Genomic DNA, 17,409 nt, shown 5'->3' on the forward strand with positions numbered 1-17,409 from the left:
AATCTTTAAAAAAAAAAAAAAAAAAAAAAGAAACCTACTCCAGGTTGAAATTTTCAGGGAGCAAGATGTCTTAAAGACTCTAAACAATGGGGTATTTTGCTATCCAAATGCTATCAACATCTTAAAAACTCTGGACAAGGAGATGCACTGATCAAAAAAGGTCTATTCCTATAAATTTTAAAAAGAATCTGAGCTACGTGTGTCAGAGAACACAAATACACAGTTACTTTTTCCAACCCCTGTGTTTCTTGCCTGCTTTAGCTGGATCCTTTTGAGATAACTTCAAATAATTATGTTTCATTAATGTGAAATGAAATGTGATTTCTGCTCTTGGGGCTGCAGGTACTTAACCAAACTATCAAGCTATCTATGTGGATGCTTTATTTGAAACAGTTCTGAGTGTGAGGTTCTTTCTTGCATCAAATGCGCAAAGACTCAGAGCAGGGAGGGGAGAAAAAAAGGTAGTTGTCAGTTTGAAAGTCACAGACAGTTTATCTTTCTATAATTAGGTTAGGAGGAAAAACACCCCGAAGAACCCACTGGTAGCAGGAAGAAGCAAGAATCTTCCAGGGTCTGGCATCTGTAAGGAAATGAGAGAAAAAGAAGAGTTCTTAGTTCCTTTCAGTGATAAAAACAGCAGCTACATCTGACAACAGGTCACACAACTGTAACCGGGCACCAGCTCCTGGTCAGCGGGGAGAATGTGCTGCTGTTCATCTAGAACAGCAGGTGCCTCCGACCCTCAGCCCCTCAGTACCACGAAGCACACAGAAACTTGTTGATGGAATTAAAGACATTCTACAGAGATCAATGAACACTCCTCATGTCAAGAGTTTCACAAGTGAGAAGAAAATCAGAACTGACTATGCATACGACCGGCTCCTCCAGACAATTCTGGATTAATTTCAATTAACTTACATTGATCTTTTTCTCTTCTCATATGCTCTGTCGACTCAGTAATTCAGTAATATTTTCTGAGCTCTTGCAACATACATTAGGAGAATAAAAATTAATGTGCTATCACCTGGTTTGAGATACTTATCTAGTAAAAAAGTGGATTTTTGATAAAAACACACTGAGATAAAACATATCAAGTGCAAGGTGAACAAACACTGTTCATGTATGTGCGTTCAAAAAAAAATCTCCACCCACACCGAAGTTCCTTCAGAGAATAAGCCCTACTTTCTATTTCTTTCCTATCTTTCCAAAGAAGCTAGAGAATTCTGCAACAACGGGCATTCAAAAAATGATACTTTATTTTTATTAAGAGATAAAAAGGTCTGTGGCTTTTAAAGATTGTTACCTAACCTAGGATAGTTTTTCTCTCCTGATCCCCAGGGGTCATACAGAAAAATACATTTTCAGCATGTATGGGGTTTGATACATGAAGAGTGAAGTTCCAAAGGAGAGAAAGTGTCTACTCTTAGGTGTTAGAGACAGAAGCTTCTCCTAGGCTCTTAAGAGTAACTTGGGTTTTTCTGTTTGTTTTTGTTTTTGTTTTTTTTTTTCTAAAAGATTTTATTTATTCACGAGAGACACAGAGAGAGAGGCAGAGACACAGGCAGAGGGAGAAGCAGGCTCCATGCAGGGAGCCCGATGTGGGACTTGATTCCAGGACCCTGGGGTCACGCCCTGGGCCGAAGGCAGACGCTCAATCACTGAGCCACCCAGGCACCCCTTGTTTTTTAAGATTTTGTTTATTTATTTGACAGAGCACAGATGGGTGGAGCAGCAGGCAGAGGAAGAGAAGCAGGCTCCTCACTGAGCAGAGAGCCCTATGTGGAACTCGATCTCAAGACCCCAGGATCATGCCCTGAGCCAAGGTCAGTTGCTTAGCTGACTGAGCCATCCATGCGCCCCTTAGAGTAACTTGTTTTTTAAAAAGATTTATTTGGAGGCCGCCTGGGTGGCTCAGTTGTTGAGCGTCTGCCTTTGGCTGCTTCTCCTTCTCCCTATGTCTGCCTCTCTCTCTCTCTCATGAATAAAATCTTAAAAAAAAAAAAAAAAACACGGTCTAAGCTTTCTGGGAAATAAAACACGAATATGCTTCCGTTTCCAATGAACTTAAAAAAAAATAAATGAAAAGATTTATTTGGGACATCTGGATGGCCCAGTGGTTGAGCATCCGCCTTTAGCTGGGGTGTGATCCGGGCGTTCTGGGATCGAGTCCCACATTGGGCTCCCTGCATGGAGCCTGCTTCTCCCTCTGTTTGTGTCTCTGCCTCTGTCTCTCAGTAAATAAAATCTTAAAAAAAAATTTGAGAGAGGGACGCCTGGGTGGCTCAGCAGTTGAGCATCTGCCTTTGACTCAGGGCATGATCCCGGGTCCGGGATCGAGTCCCACATCGGGCTCGCTGCATGGAGCCTGTTTCTTCCTCTGCCTGTGTCTCTGCCTCTCTTTCATGAATAAGTAAATAAATCTTTAAAAAAAATTTGCGAGAGAGAGAGAGACCATGTGCACACATGTGAGCAGAGAGAGGGGCGGAAGAAGAAAGCAGACTCCCTATTGAGCAGGGAGCCTGATGCAGGGCTTGACTGCAGGATCCTGAGATCATGACCTGAGCCAAAATCAAGAGCTGGCCCCTTAACCGGCTGAGCCACACAGGCACCCATAGAGTAACGTTTTTTTTTTCCCCCTCTGTAAGCTCTACACCCAAGGTGGGCCTTGAACTCATGGCCCTGAGATCGTTGAGTCACATGCTCTTCTGACTAAAGCAGCCAGGTGCCCCTAGACCATTTTTATTAGGTAGCAATCCCTACTTTATGAGAACCAAGCACCTTGTGTGCAGTGTGTCAGAGAAGGATTCAAAGTTCACCATCCATCCAGGTTGGTGTGTGCTTTCCTGACACACCCCAGTGCTTTTGCATCTCTTTCCCTTCTGGGGCCAAATTCAGTTTTCTGGTTTCCAGATGTATTTAACAATCTGACGTCAAAACCAATGGCTAGCACCTAGAAGCAACTCATAAACATTACTGTTCATAGCTAAGGGGTGTTTACTTTTAGAATCTCTTTTCTGTTGCTCACTAGAAGAAATATCAGTTTTGGTGTAAATGAATCCTAACTCAGGAGATCCATCTGCTTCACCCTGCAGGGGAAGTGAATGAACTGGAAGGCAAGAGGCCAATTACTCACTCATTAAATAAATTTTCACAGAGGGCCTACTATCAGCAAGACAGTGCGGATGTGGTCTCATTCCTACCCTAATAATATTCCTTTTGTCAGGAGCGATACGGCTGGACAACCTCAGCCAAAACAGCATTTGAAGCATCAACTTTGGGTCTGCCATAGGTATATAGGGTTACCTCAAGGAAAAGCTTCGTTTGTAAAAACAAAGAGGTTTTGGTCTCTTCGTATACATTTTGTGAGACTTGGCTAACTCAAATATTTAGATAATGTCAACAGTGCAAGCTTCTTAGAGACCCCAAACTTTTAACTGCTCATTAAAAAGAGTATGAATTTTTTGATGAGTGTTAAGCTGTACTGCACAGGGAAAGAATTGCAGAGCAGTGAAGCACAGCTGTCTGATTAATCTCAGTCCATTAAAAAGGCATGATAGATCTAGAATGCAACTTTGATAGAAAAAAAAAAAGGAAAAGGAAAAAGGCAATGTGTACTAACGTTAAGGAAAGCAACTTGGCATGTTAACAGAATTCTAATTTAACCAGTAAATGCCTATTCATTAGCGTGTAAAGCCATAACAGAAGCTATATACTTAAAAAACACAGGCACGCACAAAGCTTTAATTTGGTACCCTAATCTGAAAGAAAATTGGACCCAAATTGCTTTATGTCCAGTCAAATCTTGCTACCATCTGAAGAGATAGTGAAATGAAACTGAAACACTTACTTGATGAGATAGATATTCCGTTACTGTGCATTTCCATCTACGGAGTAGAAATATTTCAAAATAAACACACCATGACAATTGAAAATCACTTCTTCCCCTATTTTTACTGAACACAAATGACTTATTCTTGGGGTATACTGAATTACAATACAGACGTGGAAGAATTTAAAATTAGTGATTGGGGATCCCTGGGTGGCGCAGCGGTTTGGCGCCTGCCTTTGGCCCAGGGCGCGATCCCGGAGACCCGGGATCGAATCTCACATCAGGCTCCCGGTGCATGGAGCCTGCTTCTCCCTCCGCCTGTGTCTCTGCCTCTCTCTCTCTCTCTCTCTGTGACTATCATAAATAAATAAAAAATTTAAAAAAAAAAAAATAAAAAAAAATAAAATTAGTGATTGGATTCTACTCAAGAGCCTGGGAAAAGAACAGTACATTGCCTATCAAGCCTTTAGGCATATGATTTGGGGATCTCATTTTTTGGGAAATACAAGTATCCAAAGGGAAATGTTTTAAAGGGAATCCTCTAGCCACCTAAAAAATTAGCTCAAACAGTAGCAAGGACTGAAATCAAGGGAATCTGAATTTGGGGACAACATTAAGGAGAGTCTATATTAAATAAAAATGATAGTATCTTGGTGTTCCCTACGTGGGAATTTATCAGGGTGATATAATATGAATTTAGTACCTCCTTGGTCGGCACGGCCTCTGAGGTCTAGGGAAGACATCGGAATACTATTCTTATGCTAGTTCCTATTACTTATTACTTTCATTTTCTTTCTACTCATTTCAAGTCTCTGCAATCCAATTTCTACTGATATTATGCCTTGAGCATCAGGGATGACTCTTCCTCCTACCCAAAATCAGTAGGCTTTTCATTGGTCCCCAACGTTACCCAAGGTATTTGATGTCAGTGGTCACCCCAACTTGAAAATATTCTTTTGGTTTCTGCAGTCTTGTATTTTCCTACTCATAATTTCCTCTTACTAACCAGGGCCAAGACTGGAGTGAAGTGAGTGAGGTGCTAAGAATGCAAAATCCAAGGAGGCACTTGTTCTCAGGGTCACGTGAGTGAGATGAGTGCCCACTGAGTATGTCTTTGAGTTATCAAGACCAACTGTATTTAGCACAATGAGGAGTAAAAGCATTTCGCCTGTATCTCGCTTACTGTTTTTCCATGGCAGGACATACGGCAGAGACTTGGGAACACGCATGCCTGAAGCCAGGTTACTCTTATGTTCCATGACTACGTTGCTTGCAGGGCTGCAAAAATAAAGACAAATTTGCTTATGCCAGCATATCTGTAGTCTTCAGGCAGGCACACACAAGACCATCAAAATGCATTTTTTGTAATTTGGGGGAAAACAGCAAACTACATTCTGAAATGTAAACATAATTAGAATGATTACTACTTCTCTGAAAAGCTCCCTTTTCTGTACAAGCATTAACATGGGTCTAACCATTTTCATTTACTAGAAATTGAGATAAACAGCAATGCCATCTACTGTTCGGTTGTATGACAGGCTCATCAACTCGCTCAATAAATTTAAGAAGTGAAATAAAATGCCAAGGTGATCAAACCGAAGGCAATCAATCTCACAGAACTGAGGTAAAATTAAAATTGTAATATTAAAAATTCATCTTTAAGTTTTTCTATTTTAGTGTACAAACAAAATAAGGTACACGTACAATTAATAACTTATCTTAGGAGCTAAGAAATAAAAATTGAAAAGCATTCTACTCGGGGAAAAATGAAGTGTAGCATCTTGTTTCTTCATTTTCTAATCCATAAACATTCTCATTTCTGAATATTTGAAACTTGATCTTCTAAGGTTTGAAGATGAAGTAGTAATGAGAAATCTCATAGATTTAAATTAGATAGCAAGGTGCCTGAGTGGCTCGGTTGGTTAAGCAGGTGTCTTGGCCCTTGATCTCAGCTCAGGTTTTGATCTCAGGGTTATGAGTTGAAGCCCCACACTTAGATGCAAACAGACCTAAAATCAGTGGAAAAGAGATGAGTTTTCTTTCCTACCCAGTAGGTAGGTACTCTGGCTTGCCCAATTTTTGTTTTAATTTATTTATTCATAAGAAACATACAGAGACAGAGAGAGAGGGAGAGAGGCAGAGACACAGGCAGAGGGAGAAGCAGGCTCCAGATGTGGGACTTGATCCTGGGACTCCAGGATCATGCCCTAAGCTCAAGGCAGGCGCTCAACCGCTGAGCCACCCGGGCATCCCAGGCTTGCCCAATTTCAAATCAAGAACTTGAAAGATTATTTTTCCCTTAGACATTAATTACCCAGAATAAAAGTGATCCATATGGCGTAGCTAGAGAATTTTTCCAAAGTCTTAAAATAATGCCAACTTAGCAAAAAACTCCAACTTAGACATAAGAATGTTGGGTACCACTGTCCCCCTTGCAAGACTATAAGCTCGTATTTTTGTGTTCCCACAGCAATTAACACAAAGCATGTGACCTTTGTAATGATTTGAGGAATAAATAAGGAAAATAACCCATTAAAACTTTCCAGACTAAGTTACCACCAAGTAACATCATTAAGGAAAGACATCAAATCATCCTTTGGTGGCTTCTTTTGGTTACAAAGCACTTGGGATTTTGGGAGGCAGTGCTGGGAATGAGACCATTCCATTTACCTGTTGTTGCCACAGTAGTTGGCTGTGCCCCAGACAAATGGGGTGCTGGTCTGTTCCCACAGATCTGCCAAAGAAAGGAAAACAGAGTTTGTGGCACTCCTAGGTAAAACACCGGTTTATGCTAGTTGAATCTGTAAGGTGGGAAATAATACACCTCAGTTGAGAGAAGCAAGTAAAAATTGATCAAGTACCCTGCCTAAGTGACACAGAAGCAAGGATTTAATTGAAGGATATAAATGCAAGCAACATAAATAATAATAAACGTGCCTAGTAACAACCAAACACAGATGGTACGACACAATTTATGGTAAAAAAACAGACGTAAAGGAGTGCTTTTTCCAATCAAGAGGGATAGGCCGTTCCATGTGTCTGCACAGCGATACAAATGGGCTCGTTTGGGGATCCAATAAAAATAAGGCATTCTGAACAACATGGTATGCTCATAAAAAAGAAAAATCTTCCTTCTGTCTATAGCAAATGACCTGAGGTTTAGACACTGAAGAAAAAGAGGTAGAGACACTTCACCTTTATCCCAGTCTTCATCGCAAGGAGGGCACTGCCATGTGCTCTCGGCCAGAGTCTCTTGTCCAAGGTTCCTGGTTTGGTTGACTGCAAGATGATAAAGATTCTGTTGTAAGAAGGGGATACCATCAAGTGGTTTAAGTGGCTTAAAAGGTTTCAGGGTAGCCTAATAGGTCTTTGCTTCTGAAAAACGCATGCTATTCATAGCTCAACAGAGGTCTTATCCCCTTGCTGACAGAAGAAAAAGCAACAAAAACAAAGTTGGTTACCATATTTTTGGCAATAAAAAGATTTTTATTTTTAGATGAATTATTGGTAAAATGGATCAGGTTGTTCAGAAGAGAAAACAGTCTGATAAACACAGCCTGACAACCTCTTATTGAGGAGATAAAAAACTCAAGGGCAGAAAGGTATTATTCTTCTGAAATGATGAAAGCCAAAAATCAAGGGGACAACGGAGCACAATACAAGTCTGAAGGAGCTAACCTCCAGGACTGACACATTTCAGCTAGTCTTACCAACATCCTGCTCAATACAACTTTTATCATCACAGCTTGAGATATGATGACTGATTTCGGCCCGAGGAACCTGGTGGCGAGCATTGAAGGGACAAGTAGCCAATTTGTTTGCGACATCAGGATGATTCTGTGGAACAAACATTAACGGGTCTGTCAATTCTCTGGATGTCTTCAGATTCAAAGGGAGTGGCTTAGCCTTATGCTATAAATGGCTCCCCTAAAATCTCTCAATACACTTGTGGCTTAACTAAGGTGGTTGAGCTCATGGTAGAAAATTAAGAGGGAACTTATTTCTCACTCATACGGACTGTACAGATGACCTCAAAATCATCAAAATGTAAGCTTCTTTCTTATGATCTTAGAGAGTGACAATGCAGGTACTGGGTTTACAGTGGCTTATATGGGAGTAAACAGTGAATTCAGCATTGGGTATTTGTTTCATTTGTTTTTTAAAATTTTATTTGAGAGACAGGGAGAGAGCGAGTGAGCATGAATGGGGGTGGGGGGGTGGGCACAGGGAGAAGCAGGTTCCCTGAGGAGCAGGGAGCTCGCCATGGGTGCGATCCCAGGACCGTGGGATCATGACCTGAGTTGAAGGCAGATGCTTAATCGACTGCCTAACCGACTAAGTCCCCCAGACGCCCCTAGGTTTGGGTATTTGAAGCATATTTCTCAGGGTGCCAAGACTCTGGGCAGCACAGCCTGTAATGGTGGAGCTCTCTGGCTGTCTCTGGAGGGTGATATTCAGGAAACAGTAAAACGAAAACATATTCTTAGTCTGCATTGCAGTAGTGCCCCTGCTATTGCCATACAATAGTGCTGGAAAACAGCTGTGAGAAGGGAGCTGCAGAAGCTGCAGACCAATGATTTTTCGGATTAACACAGGAACGCTTATTTAAAGTAACGATGCCTGAAATGAGGCTGGCTGCAAACAATTTGACCTTTATTTCAGCTATTTTACTAAGGAAAAGCCTAAATGAGAGAGTCGAGTCTGCTGATCAAGTCCTTATTTTAAAACAAAACAAAAAAACTGAAGTGTTTAATATCATCCAAATCCTATAGTAAGCATATTAGCAATCAGAAAACTGATTAGGAGAAGCAAAACATGTATCACAAATGATACTCAAAAGAGTAAAAATAATGTGAAGTGGGAGGACGCTAGATAAAAACAGGATGAAGAAAATTGTGAGGGCAGTTATCTCCATGATTTTCATAAGGGATACTGAGCATTCCAATGCAAAGATTTTTGTGGTTGAAGATTAAGGGCGTTACAAGAGGGGAGTTAAAGGGACGCCTGGGTGTCTCAGTTGGTTAAGTGTCTGACTCTTGATTTTGGCTCGGGTCATGATCTTAGGGTCATGAGATGGAGCCCTGGGTGGGGCTCTGAACTGGGTGGGAGACTGCTTAAGATTCTCTCTCTCCTCTGCCCCTCCCCCTCCTGTGTGCACGAATGCTCGCTCTCAAAAAACAAATGAACAAACGGGAGAGTTAAAGACAATGCCTTTTTATTGCTTGGCTTCCCAACCTTTATCCTTGGGACATGTTTGCAAGCTTAAGGAAGGAAGTCATGGTGGTATCTGCTGGTCCACATTATCCAGGTTGAACTTTAAGTGATCTTTGCTCTACAGTTTTATTTTTAAGATTTTATTTATTTGAGAGAGCGAGTGAGTGAGCAGGAGAGGGGGTGGGGGGTGGGGATGCAGAAGGAGAGGGAGAAACAGGCTCCCTGCTCATTAGGGACCCGGGGCTCCATCCCGGGACCCCAGGATCGTGACCTGAGCCGAAGGCAGACACTCAACAGACTGAGCCACCAGGGGCCCCTATTCTAGAGATTTAAAAGAGCTGGAGAAATGATCAACAATGGCATGATAATCATGTCATTAGGATTGCAAGAGAAACGTCCTTTAAAGGATGCTAATGCATACATGAATTGTATGAAGTTTGGATCAAATACCAAAAATGCTGTCCAAGCATAAATCCCTGCAGACTTCTGGCCTTTGATCCAACATCCATATTCTAACAATCCCTTCAAAATGCTTCAATTAGTATGCCAGCATTAAAGTAGTTTATATCAGCTAAGACTACAAAAGAGTGACCAGAGAAAAAAATTTTATCAGTTCTTTTTGCCCCTCTCAAAGATGCTTCAATCAAAGACTGAAACTTGGAGAAAGTTATTTATAGGAATAATCTTTTCTTAGGCTAACCTCTAGCTGTTCAATTTCTCTAAAATTCCAAACAAAAAGAAATCAGAAATAAGTGTATTGTGGCACTCAATCTATATTAGGACAACGAACACATCAAATTCACACGGCAAGAGGGATTTCTTATTGTTAACAAAAATTAGTGTTTTCTCTGTTTTACAAGGAGAAGAGTATATAGAGGGCACTATGTCACTAGGGAGAAAAAAATGAAAACAAGAAAAAACTTATGTACCCAAGAAATAAACGCCTTTCTATAAATGTTGGCATTTAACACAAATGTAGATTCCTAAAACAAGTCTGGCATTAAATCAAAACATTTTTTGCTAAAATTATATGATAGTTACACAATTTGACTTTTTAAAAGTCTTAAGAGGTCATTACAAGGCAAATTATGAAAATAACGCCTTACCTTTCTGCACTTGATAAGATGATAAGGAAACCTGCAGGCCCTGATCTGGTGGTTTTTATCATAGGGGCATTGTAATAGCTTTTCAGGGTCCAGAGAATCAACTGAAAGAGAGAAAGGTAGGATAAACATGAAGCTTAAGCTTTAAGCCTTTGTAAAACTACAGTATTCCAGGCATACTGGATTTTTCAACAGACTCTGTAAGAATAGAAAAGACAGTCTAACAACAAGTTGGAACTTAAAAAAGGATGACTAAACATTTAAACATGGAAATGTAACTCTGAGAAGATAAAACTGTATTACCACCAAATCTTCCTAAGTACAGCAAAACAAGCTATCACAGGATAGGATCTTAGTTCGTATTTGGTTGTGCATAGATTTGTTTTATACTAGGGGTAATCAATGAAAACAACAATAAAGTTAAATGAAATGATATCCTTTTCCCTTCTAGAACTGCTAATTCTTCTTCTTCTTCTTCTTCTCTTTTTTTAAAGATTTTATTTATTTCTTCATGAGAGACACACGCGCGTGCGCGCGCACACACACACACACAGAGAAAGAGAGAGAGAGAGAGGCAGAGACACAGGCAGAGGGAGAAGCAGGCTCCATGCAGGGAGCCCAACGCAGGACTCTATCCCAGGACTCCCTGAGTCAAAGGCAGACACTCAACCCCTGAGCCACCCAGGTGCCCCTAGAAGTTGCTAATTCAAGGTTATTCTTATCTTACCCTTCACCAGTCACTTCTAGGGCAAGTTGAGGGTAATTAATCCTCTTTGCCAGCATTCCTGCCTATTTATTAGTATTTCATGACATGAAAAAAGTTCATAAGCTCTGCTCTAAATCAGTTATAAGTTCTATGGCAGCTTGATAGATGATTTTTTTTGTCTGACTGCTTTTACTTACTACTAAAGTCAGTAGTTCCTGATCCTGGCTACTCTAGGTACCTCTCAAAAGAAACCAATACCTTTGTCAGATAGGTGGTATTACTTTTCTCAGTTTAGAACACAGATGAGGAAAAACCAGAGAATTCTTTAATCTAGTGATGATTGAATTGGGCAGATAAAAAAATAATCTGCAAAAACAGAACGTCCTAAGTTTAAGACAACTGCAGACATATAGAACTGCCCTGTGAAAGCAAGCCCCTAACCTAGATTATGCTATTTAAAACTTCCCTTAGGACACTATACTTCCAGCATTCAACCCTATAGCTACTAAAGAAGTTTCTCTAAATGTGTAAAGCTGCCTGTCGGCTTTATGAATTTTAGTGAGCTTTTTTTTTTTTTTAATTTTAGTGAGCTTGATTAAGGAAGGGAAATTAAATGGTTAAGCACATTCTGAGTATGAGGACAAGAGGCAACCTAATAAAATGCTGTTGCCACCATTGAAGGCAATGATAAAAGTGAAATAAGATAAACAATTTACATTTGATAAGGAGCTTATAAGCCAGGAGATTGCTATGAAAACCAGAAGCCAGTGGGGAATTGAAACAGACAGTTTCCCTGGAAGAGTGGTAAACATGGAATAAATTGCTAACCATGATGGTGATGCAAATGAGCCAGAAAGGTGACCTGAAGGACAGAATGAAGAAGAAGGAAAAGTCTTAGAGGACAGGAAGGTTTATTATGCCAACCAGGCGCATCCTGACCAGCAATCTTTTCAGATTTCTGAAGCTTCAGGATACCCAGGGAGAGTTTAAAGATAAAATTCTTATTAGTTTCCCTTCATTTAATCCATTCCATCATGAGCAAATGTTAGGCCATGTCAGTAGCTGACAGACTGGACATGCCTTGCGATTCATACACAGTATACTGCCCATACGGGGACATATCCCAGAGTTGATTACCACGGCTTCCTACCATAATGCTTTAACTCCTGGCCTCTGGTAACTTAGGTTCACTCTAACCTGGTTTTCTAGATTTCAAAAATTTTATTTTACTTTTGATTTAAAAATTTTTAATGATGGTAAAAATATATAGAACATAAAATTTACCATCTTAACCAATTTTTAGTGTATAGTTTGATAGTGTTAAGTATATTCACATTGTTATGCAACCAGTTTCCAGAATTTTTCACCTTGCAAAACTGAATCTCAATACCTATTAAGCAACAATTCCCCATTCTCTTCTCTCCCCAATCCCTGGCAACCACTAATTCTACTCCTTGTTTTTATGAATCTGACTATTCCAGATACTTCATATAAGTAAAATCATAGGGTATGTCTTTTTGACTGACTTATTTCATTTAGCATAATGTTCTCAAGGTTCATCCATATTGTAGCATGTGACAGGACTTCCTGTATGCGTTTTGCTTTATTTCTTTGTTTTTATTTATACTTTTTAGTAATCTCTGCTCACAATGTAGGGCTTAAGCTCATGACCCTGAGATCGAGTTGCATGCTCTTCCAACTGAGCCAGCCAGGTGCAATCCCTCCAACCCCACCCCCTCCACCGCTTTTTAACTTCATAGATCTTGGAGCTCCTTCTATGTCAGTATATATAAGGAATATTAAAAACAACAACAACAACAACAAAAACCCCAAACCAAGCCCAAACAGGAATATATCAGTGCTGCATAGGGATGTGCCATAGATTTTTTTTTTCTTAATAAAGATTTTATTTATTCATGAGAGACACAGAGAGAGGCAGAGGGAGAAGCAATCTCCCCGTAGGGAGCCTGATGCAGGATTTGGGGGACTTGTTCATGCTCTGAGCCGAAGGCAGATGCTCAACCACTGAGCCACTGAGGCGTCCCTGTGCCAGAGATTTTTTTTTAAGAAATTATTTATTCATGAGAGATGCGGGGGTGGGGGGTGCGGGCAGAGACACATGCAGAGGGAGAAGCAGGTTCCATGCAGGGAGCCTGATGTGGGACTCGATCCCGGGACTCCAGGATCACGCCCTGGACTGAAGGTGGCGCTAAACCGCTGAGCCACCCAGGCTGCCCTGTGCCACACATTCTTAATTGGTTCTCCTACCGATGGACATTTAGGCCGTTTACAGTTTTTTACTATTATATATAATGCTGTGACTAACAATCTGGTATATACTTCTTTGTGTACTAGGAGTATTTCTCTTGGGCAGATACCTTAGAGTGCTACATTGAGGTACACCTACATTTAAAGTTAACAAATACTTTATACTTGTAATAAACACTATCAACCTACTCATCAAAAATTCTATTTTGGCTTTTTTGGGAATATAACAACTTGGAAAACAGCATAAGCCCTGTGGACAAGCTGTCTCCAAAAGCATAGATTCACATGTTCCTGATGCTTAGGGCCTGAAACTCATGGTGAGAAACAGAGGAAACTTCACAGAAATAGGGAACTTGATCAGACAAAAGTATCATCAGTTAAGAGGTACAGCCACAAAACAGAAGCTGGAGATCTTCAGGAATCTGTCAGATTAAGGTTAGAGTTCAAGGTCAATTTTGGAAAAGGGTCAAGCATATTCTAAAGTAGTGTTAAATCACTTGCGGACTGTATTAAAATGCAGATTCTGATTTAGTAGGTCTGGGATGGGGCCCTGAGATTGTGCATTTCTGAGAACTCCCAGGTGATATTTTTCTAAGGAAAAAACTATAGCTGAAACAGAAAAGAGTGAAAGGCATAAAGGGGAGTTGTTGCTTTCTATTAACAGAGAGGGTAAGCTTTCAAGAATAAATATAAATCTACCTAGCTCACAGGGAATTCCAGGTATACATTAAAAATTTTTAAGAAAAATTAGAGGGGTTGGGGAGAGAGCCCTAAGGAAGACCGAGGAGAATCAACCTTCTTTCAGATCAAGGATTCTCAAAGTGTGGTCCTCAGATCAGCAGCCTCACTTGAGAATGTGTTAGAATTTCAAATTCTTGGGTTGCAGACCTACTGAATCAGAAATTCTGGGAGTAAACAAACAATCCCCCACCAGAAAAACCCCAAAACCAGACAAACAGAAAAGAAATTCTTTTTTTTTTTTTTTTTTTTTTTTTTTTAGAAAAGAAATTCTAGGGGTAAGACCAGCAACCTTAGTTTTAACAAACTCCCTGGGTGATCCTGCTGCATGCTAAAGTTTGAGAACCTCTGATGTAGATATTTAATAAAGACTATTTCCATGTAGTTTCTATATATTGATGACAAAGGTTCCTTTGGACTCTTCCTTGAAAGTAGAATGGGACTAAAAAATATCCTTTGGTTGTAACTTATTAATTTCAAAGAGACTCAACAATACAGCAAAGTAAGAAAGTAGGCCCTGCTGACGACTGCTATCCATCTATTCATGCAGATGTTCCTTAAACTCAGGGCCTAGAAAAGATAGTGCCTATGATATCAAGTATGGTGTTACATATGAACAACATATAACTCTGTCCCTCACTATGTAACCTTGGGCATATCAGTTAATCCAGGTTTTATTTTCCCAAATGTAAAATACAAATGTTAAATGAAATAATTTTTCAGCTTTTATTCCTACATTTGATTCCTCCTATGATTCTAGATGCTAGTTCCCTTCTGACTTTTCGGGCCATCTAAGGTTCCTGAGTCACTTGAGAAATAACAATTCTTCCTAGGATTTCTTTAATCCCCAAAACTCCATGGACATCAGCATTACTATGATTATCATACTGTCCTCAAAACAGAAAGAAAACAGAGGTTACTATCCCCTCGTCCTTAATAGGAGAAACGAAAGTCCTGAGAAATTATAAAGTTTCACTTAATAAAAGTATAGTTTAACACAGCTGCCCCAACTGCAGTTTTTCTAAAGCTGGATCAATTTCAAGTATCTTATTTCAAATTTGGGTACTTCTCTACTACCACTTAGAGAAGGGAGTTAAGAGAGAAATGTGAATCTTTCCCAATATGCTAAAAGTCTTGTGAGACATAAGTCTATGTGTAAGGATTTTTTTTTTTTAATGCAAGGAATTTAACTTATTCTCTAAAAGCAATAAGAAGTACATACTGTAAGTTTCTTCCATGTTGGAAACGAAGGAGCTGAATCCAAGTGCTGAGGGGGGGGAAAAAAAAGAGCAGTGTTTCAGGTAATCAGAAAAGTGAAATGTACCGAAGAAGTCCTAAAAAGTGGAGTCAAACTGGAATCGAAGCTACCCAAGCTCAATATAAGAAACCCTGAGTGTTCCCCTCCCCTAAATATTTTCTCTCCTTTAAAGCATTCTTTACTACTTTGAAGCATTTTAACATCACTGTGTAACACACACTCTTGGAACAAATTCTAAGTCTGGCAGGTAAGAAAAACCAAATATGACCAGTAATTTAAACTGTCTTTCAAGTTTAGAGATACTCTAAACTTGACATGCCATGACATGACCTGTCACTGTTTACCATGCATTAGGATTCCATACTATTTAACAGTAAAGGGGGCACGTTAAGATCACAAGAATTCTACTATTTAAACTTCCGGATAAACCTAGGAATAGGGTATTATTTTAAAGCTCTATTCTCAAGTTCCTAAAAATACAGGATGGGCGGGCTGCCAGTCTTGTTCTCCCCTGGGACCTGGGAAGGCTGGACGTCTAGGTCCACCAGTATGCGCTTAATCCATCCAATAAGCCCAGAGACGTTCTGATTTACGGTTTCTTCTTAAAGATTGTATTTATTTATTTGAGACAGAGAGACAGAGCATGAGCAGGGGCGAGGGGGCAGCAGACTGCCCGCTGAGCAGGGGGCCTGATGACAGCCTTGTCCCAGGACCCAGAGATGACGACCTGAGCTGAGGGCCCACGCCCTACCGATTGGGCCACCAAGCGCCCCTAGTTTATACGATTTCCATGACTTTTCTGAACATGATCAAGAAGCGTGACCCCCAGTCCAGCGGGGCTTCGCCTCCCCTCTCCTCCACCAATCCCCTATATGGAAACGGGGAGACTTGGTTAATCTCTCCAGTGAGGACTTATTCCCTCTCTGCACGGAGGGAAGCCTCCTGAGTGTCAGGACTTAACTGTCCGTCTCGGGGATCCCTGGGTGGCTCAGCGGTTTAGCGCCTGCCTTTGGCCCAAGGCGCGATCCTGGAGTCCTGGGATCGAGTCCCACATCCCCACATCGGGCTCCCTGCATGGAACCGGCTTCTCCCTCCTCCTGTGTCTCTGCCTCTCTATGTCTATCATAAATAAATAAATAAATCTTAAAAAAAAAAAAAAGAAAAAAGAACCGTCCATTTCAGAGGGGCCTGCATGGCTCAGTCAGTTAAGCATCTGCCTTTGGCTTAGGTCATGATCCCAGGGTCCTGGGAGAGATCGCTCACCCCACCCAGATCCTGCTCCCTGCTCCGGCGGGGGTCTCCCTCCTCTCTCTCTCCCTCTCAAATACATGAAAAACATTAAAAAAAAAAGATTTTATTTATTTATTCATGAGACACACACAGAGAGAGGCAGAGACCCAGGCAGAGGGAGAAGCAGGCTCCACGCAGGGAGCCCGACGCGGGCCTCGATCCCGGGTCTCCAGGATCACGCCCTGGGCTGAAGGCAGACGCTCAACCGCTGAGCCACCCGGGCTGCCCAATGCATGAAAATCTTGATTAAAAAGAAAAAAGAACCGCCCACTTCAGGGAGGCCTTGGTGGCCGGAGCCCGCTAGTACCAAAGATCCCCATTCCGCGCTGCGGTTACGTAATCCTTACGGGGAGGAGCTAGGTTCCCGTGGAGCCGCCGCCCCCACCGCGCAGGCGCCCTGCGCCCTCCCCGCAGCCCCGCGGCCCCGCCCCCCGCTGTGACGTGGCGGCCCCGGAACCTCGGCGGACGCACGCGGCCGCGCTTCCGGGGGGCGGGCGTTCGCGTCCCTCCGGGGCCTCAGGCCGCGTCCGTCGACGTTCACACCCCGCCGTGCGGGGCGCTCCGCCAACGGCCTACGCGAGCCCGCGAGGAGGCGGCAGCAGTCCCGCTGCGCAGCTTGGGCCGCTCGGAGGGACGGTCGGCGCCGCCCGCCCGCCGGGCCTAGGCCTGGGCCGAAGGACGCTCCCGGCCCCTCCGCCGCGCCCACGACGGACCGCGGCCCCGACCTGGTCCCCACGGAGCGGGGCCGTCGGGAAGCAGCCGCGCTTCCTCCTTGGAGCGGGAGCCAGAGCAGGTCTACGCGGCGGCCCACTTCCACCCCGGCGGCCTCGGCGCCGCGAGGCCCCACGCCCCCCCCGCCCGCCGCCCGCGGACGCCCGGCCTACCTCGGCGGGACACGCTCCCCCACGGCCGCGCCCCGGCAACGCTCACTTCCGCTCCTGACGCGCCGCGTGGGCCCCACTTCCTGTGACGTCGGGCGGGGCTGCGCGCGCCGCCTGGGCCC

The 17,409-nt window shown here is 42.4% G+C and overlaps 1 protein-coding gene across 6 annotated transcripts; it reads right to left on the reverse strand.

Moving 5' to 3' along the window:
• Positions 1-468: 468 nt before the first annotated feature.
• On the reverse strand, positions 469-17,401 carry GTSF1 (gametocyte specific factor 1). 6 transcript variants are annotated; one of them, XM_038577863.1, is made up of 9 exons: positions 17,291-17,401; positions 15,081-15,125; positions 10,150-10,250; positions 7,540-7,666; positions 7,025-7,108; positions 6,500-6,563; positions 5,013-5,107; positions 3,848-3,884; positions 469-580 (listed from the first exon to the last, which is right to left on the reverse strand). In XM_038577863.1, the coding sequence occupies exons 2-8, from the start codon at positions 15,094-15,096 to the stop codon at positions 3,868-3,870; spliced, it is 504 nt and encodes a 167-aa protein (XP_038433791.1). In that variant the 5' UTR covers positions 15,097-15,125; positions 17,291-17,401; the 3' UTR covers positions 469-580; positions 3,848-3,867. The 6 variants fall into 6 exon arrangements, with proteins under 6 accessions (XP_038433791.1, XP_038433790.1, XP_038433787.1 ...); XM_038577862.1 differs by lacking the exon at positions 17,291-17,401 and adding an exon at positions 16,714-16,732; XM_038577859.1 differs by lacking the exon at positions 3,848-3,884 and having other exon boundaries at positions 473-580.
• Between the last annotated feature and the right edge of the window lie 8 nt (positions 17,402-17,409).

The sequence above is a fragment of the Canis lupus genome, chromosome 27, assembly GCF_011100685.1.
Source record: "Canis lupus familiaris isolate Mischka breed German Shepherd chromosome 27, alternate assembly UU_Cfam_GSD_1.0, whole genome shotgun sequence".
NCBI lineage: Eukaryota > Metazoa > Chordata > Mammalia > Carnivora > Canidae > Canis > Canis lupus.

Bases quoted from the DNA above. Each gene is read 5' to 3' on its own strand.
- GTSF1 (XM_038577858.1), bottom strand. The intron at 10,251-15,080 runs GTATGTACTTCT...TCTCTCTTTCAG, and splicing joins CAACATGGAAGAAACTTACA to TTGATTCTCTGGACCCTGAA. The intron at 581-5,012 runs GTAAGCGAGATA...ATTTCCTTACAG, and splicing joins TGTCCTGCCATGGAAAAACA to ATGCCAGACCCTGGAAGATT.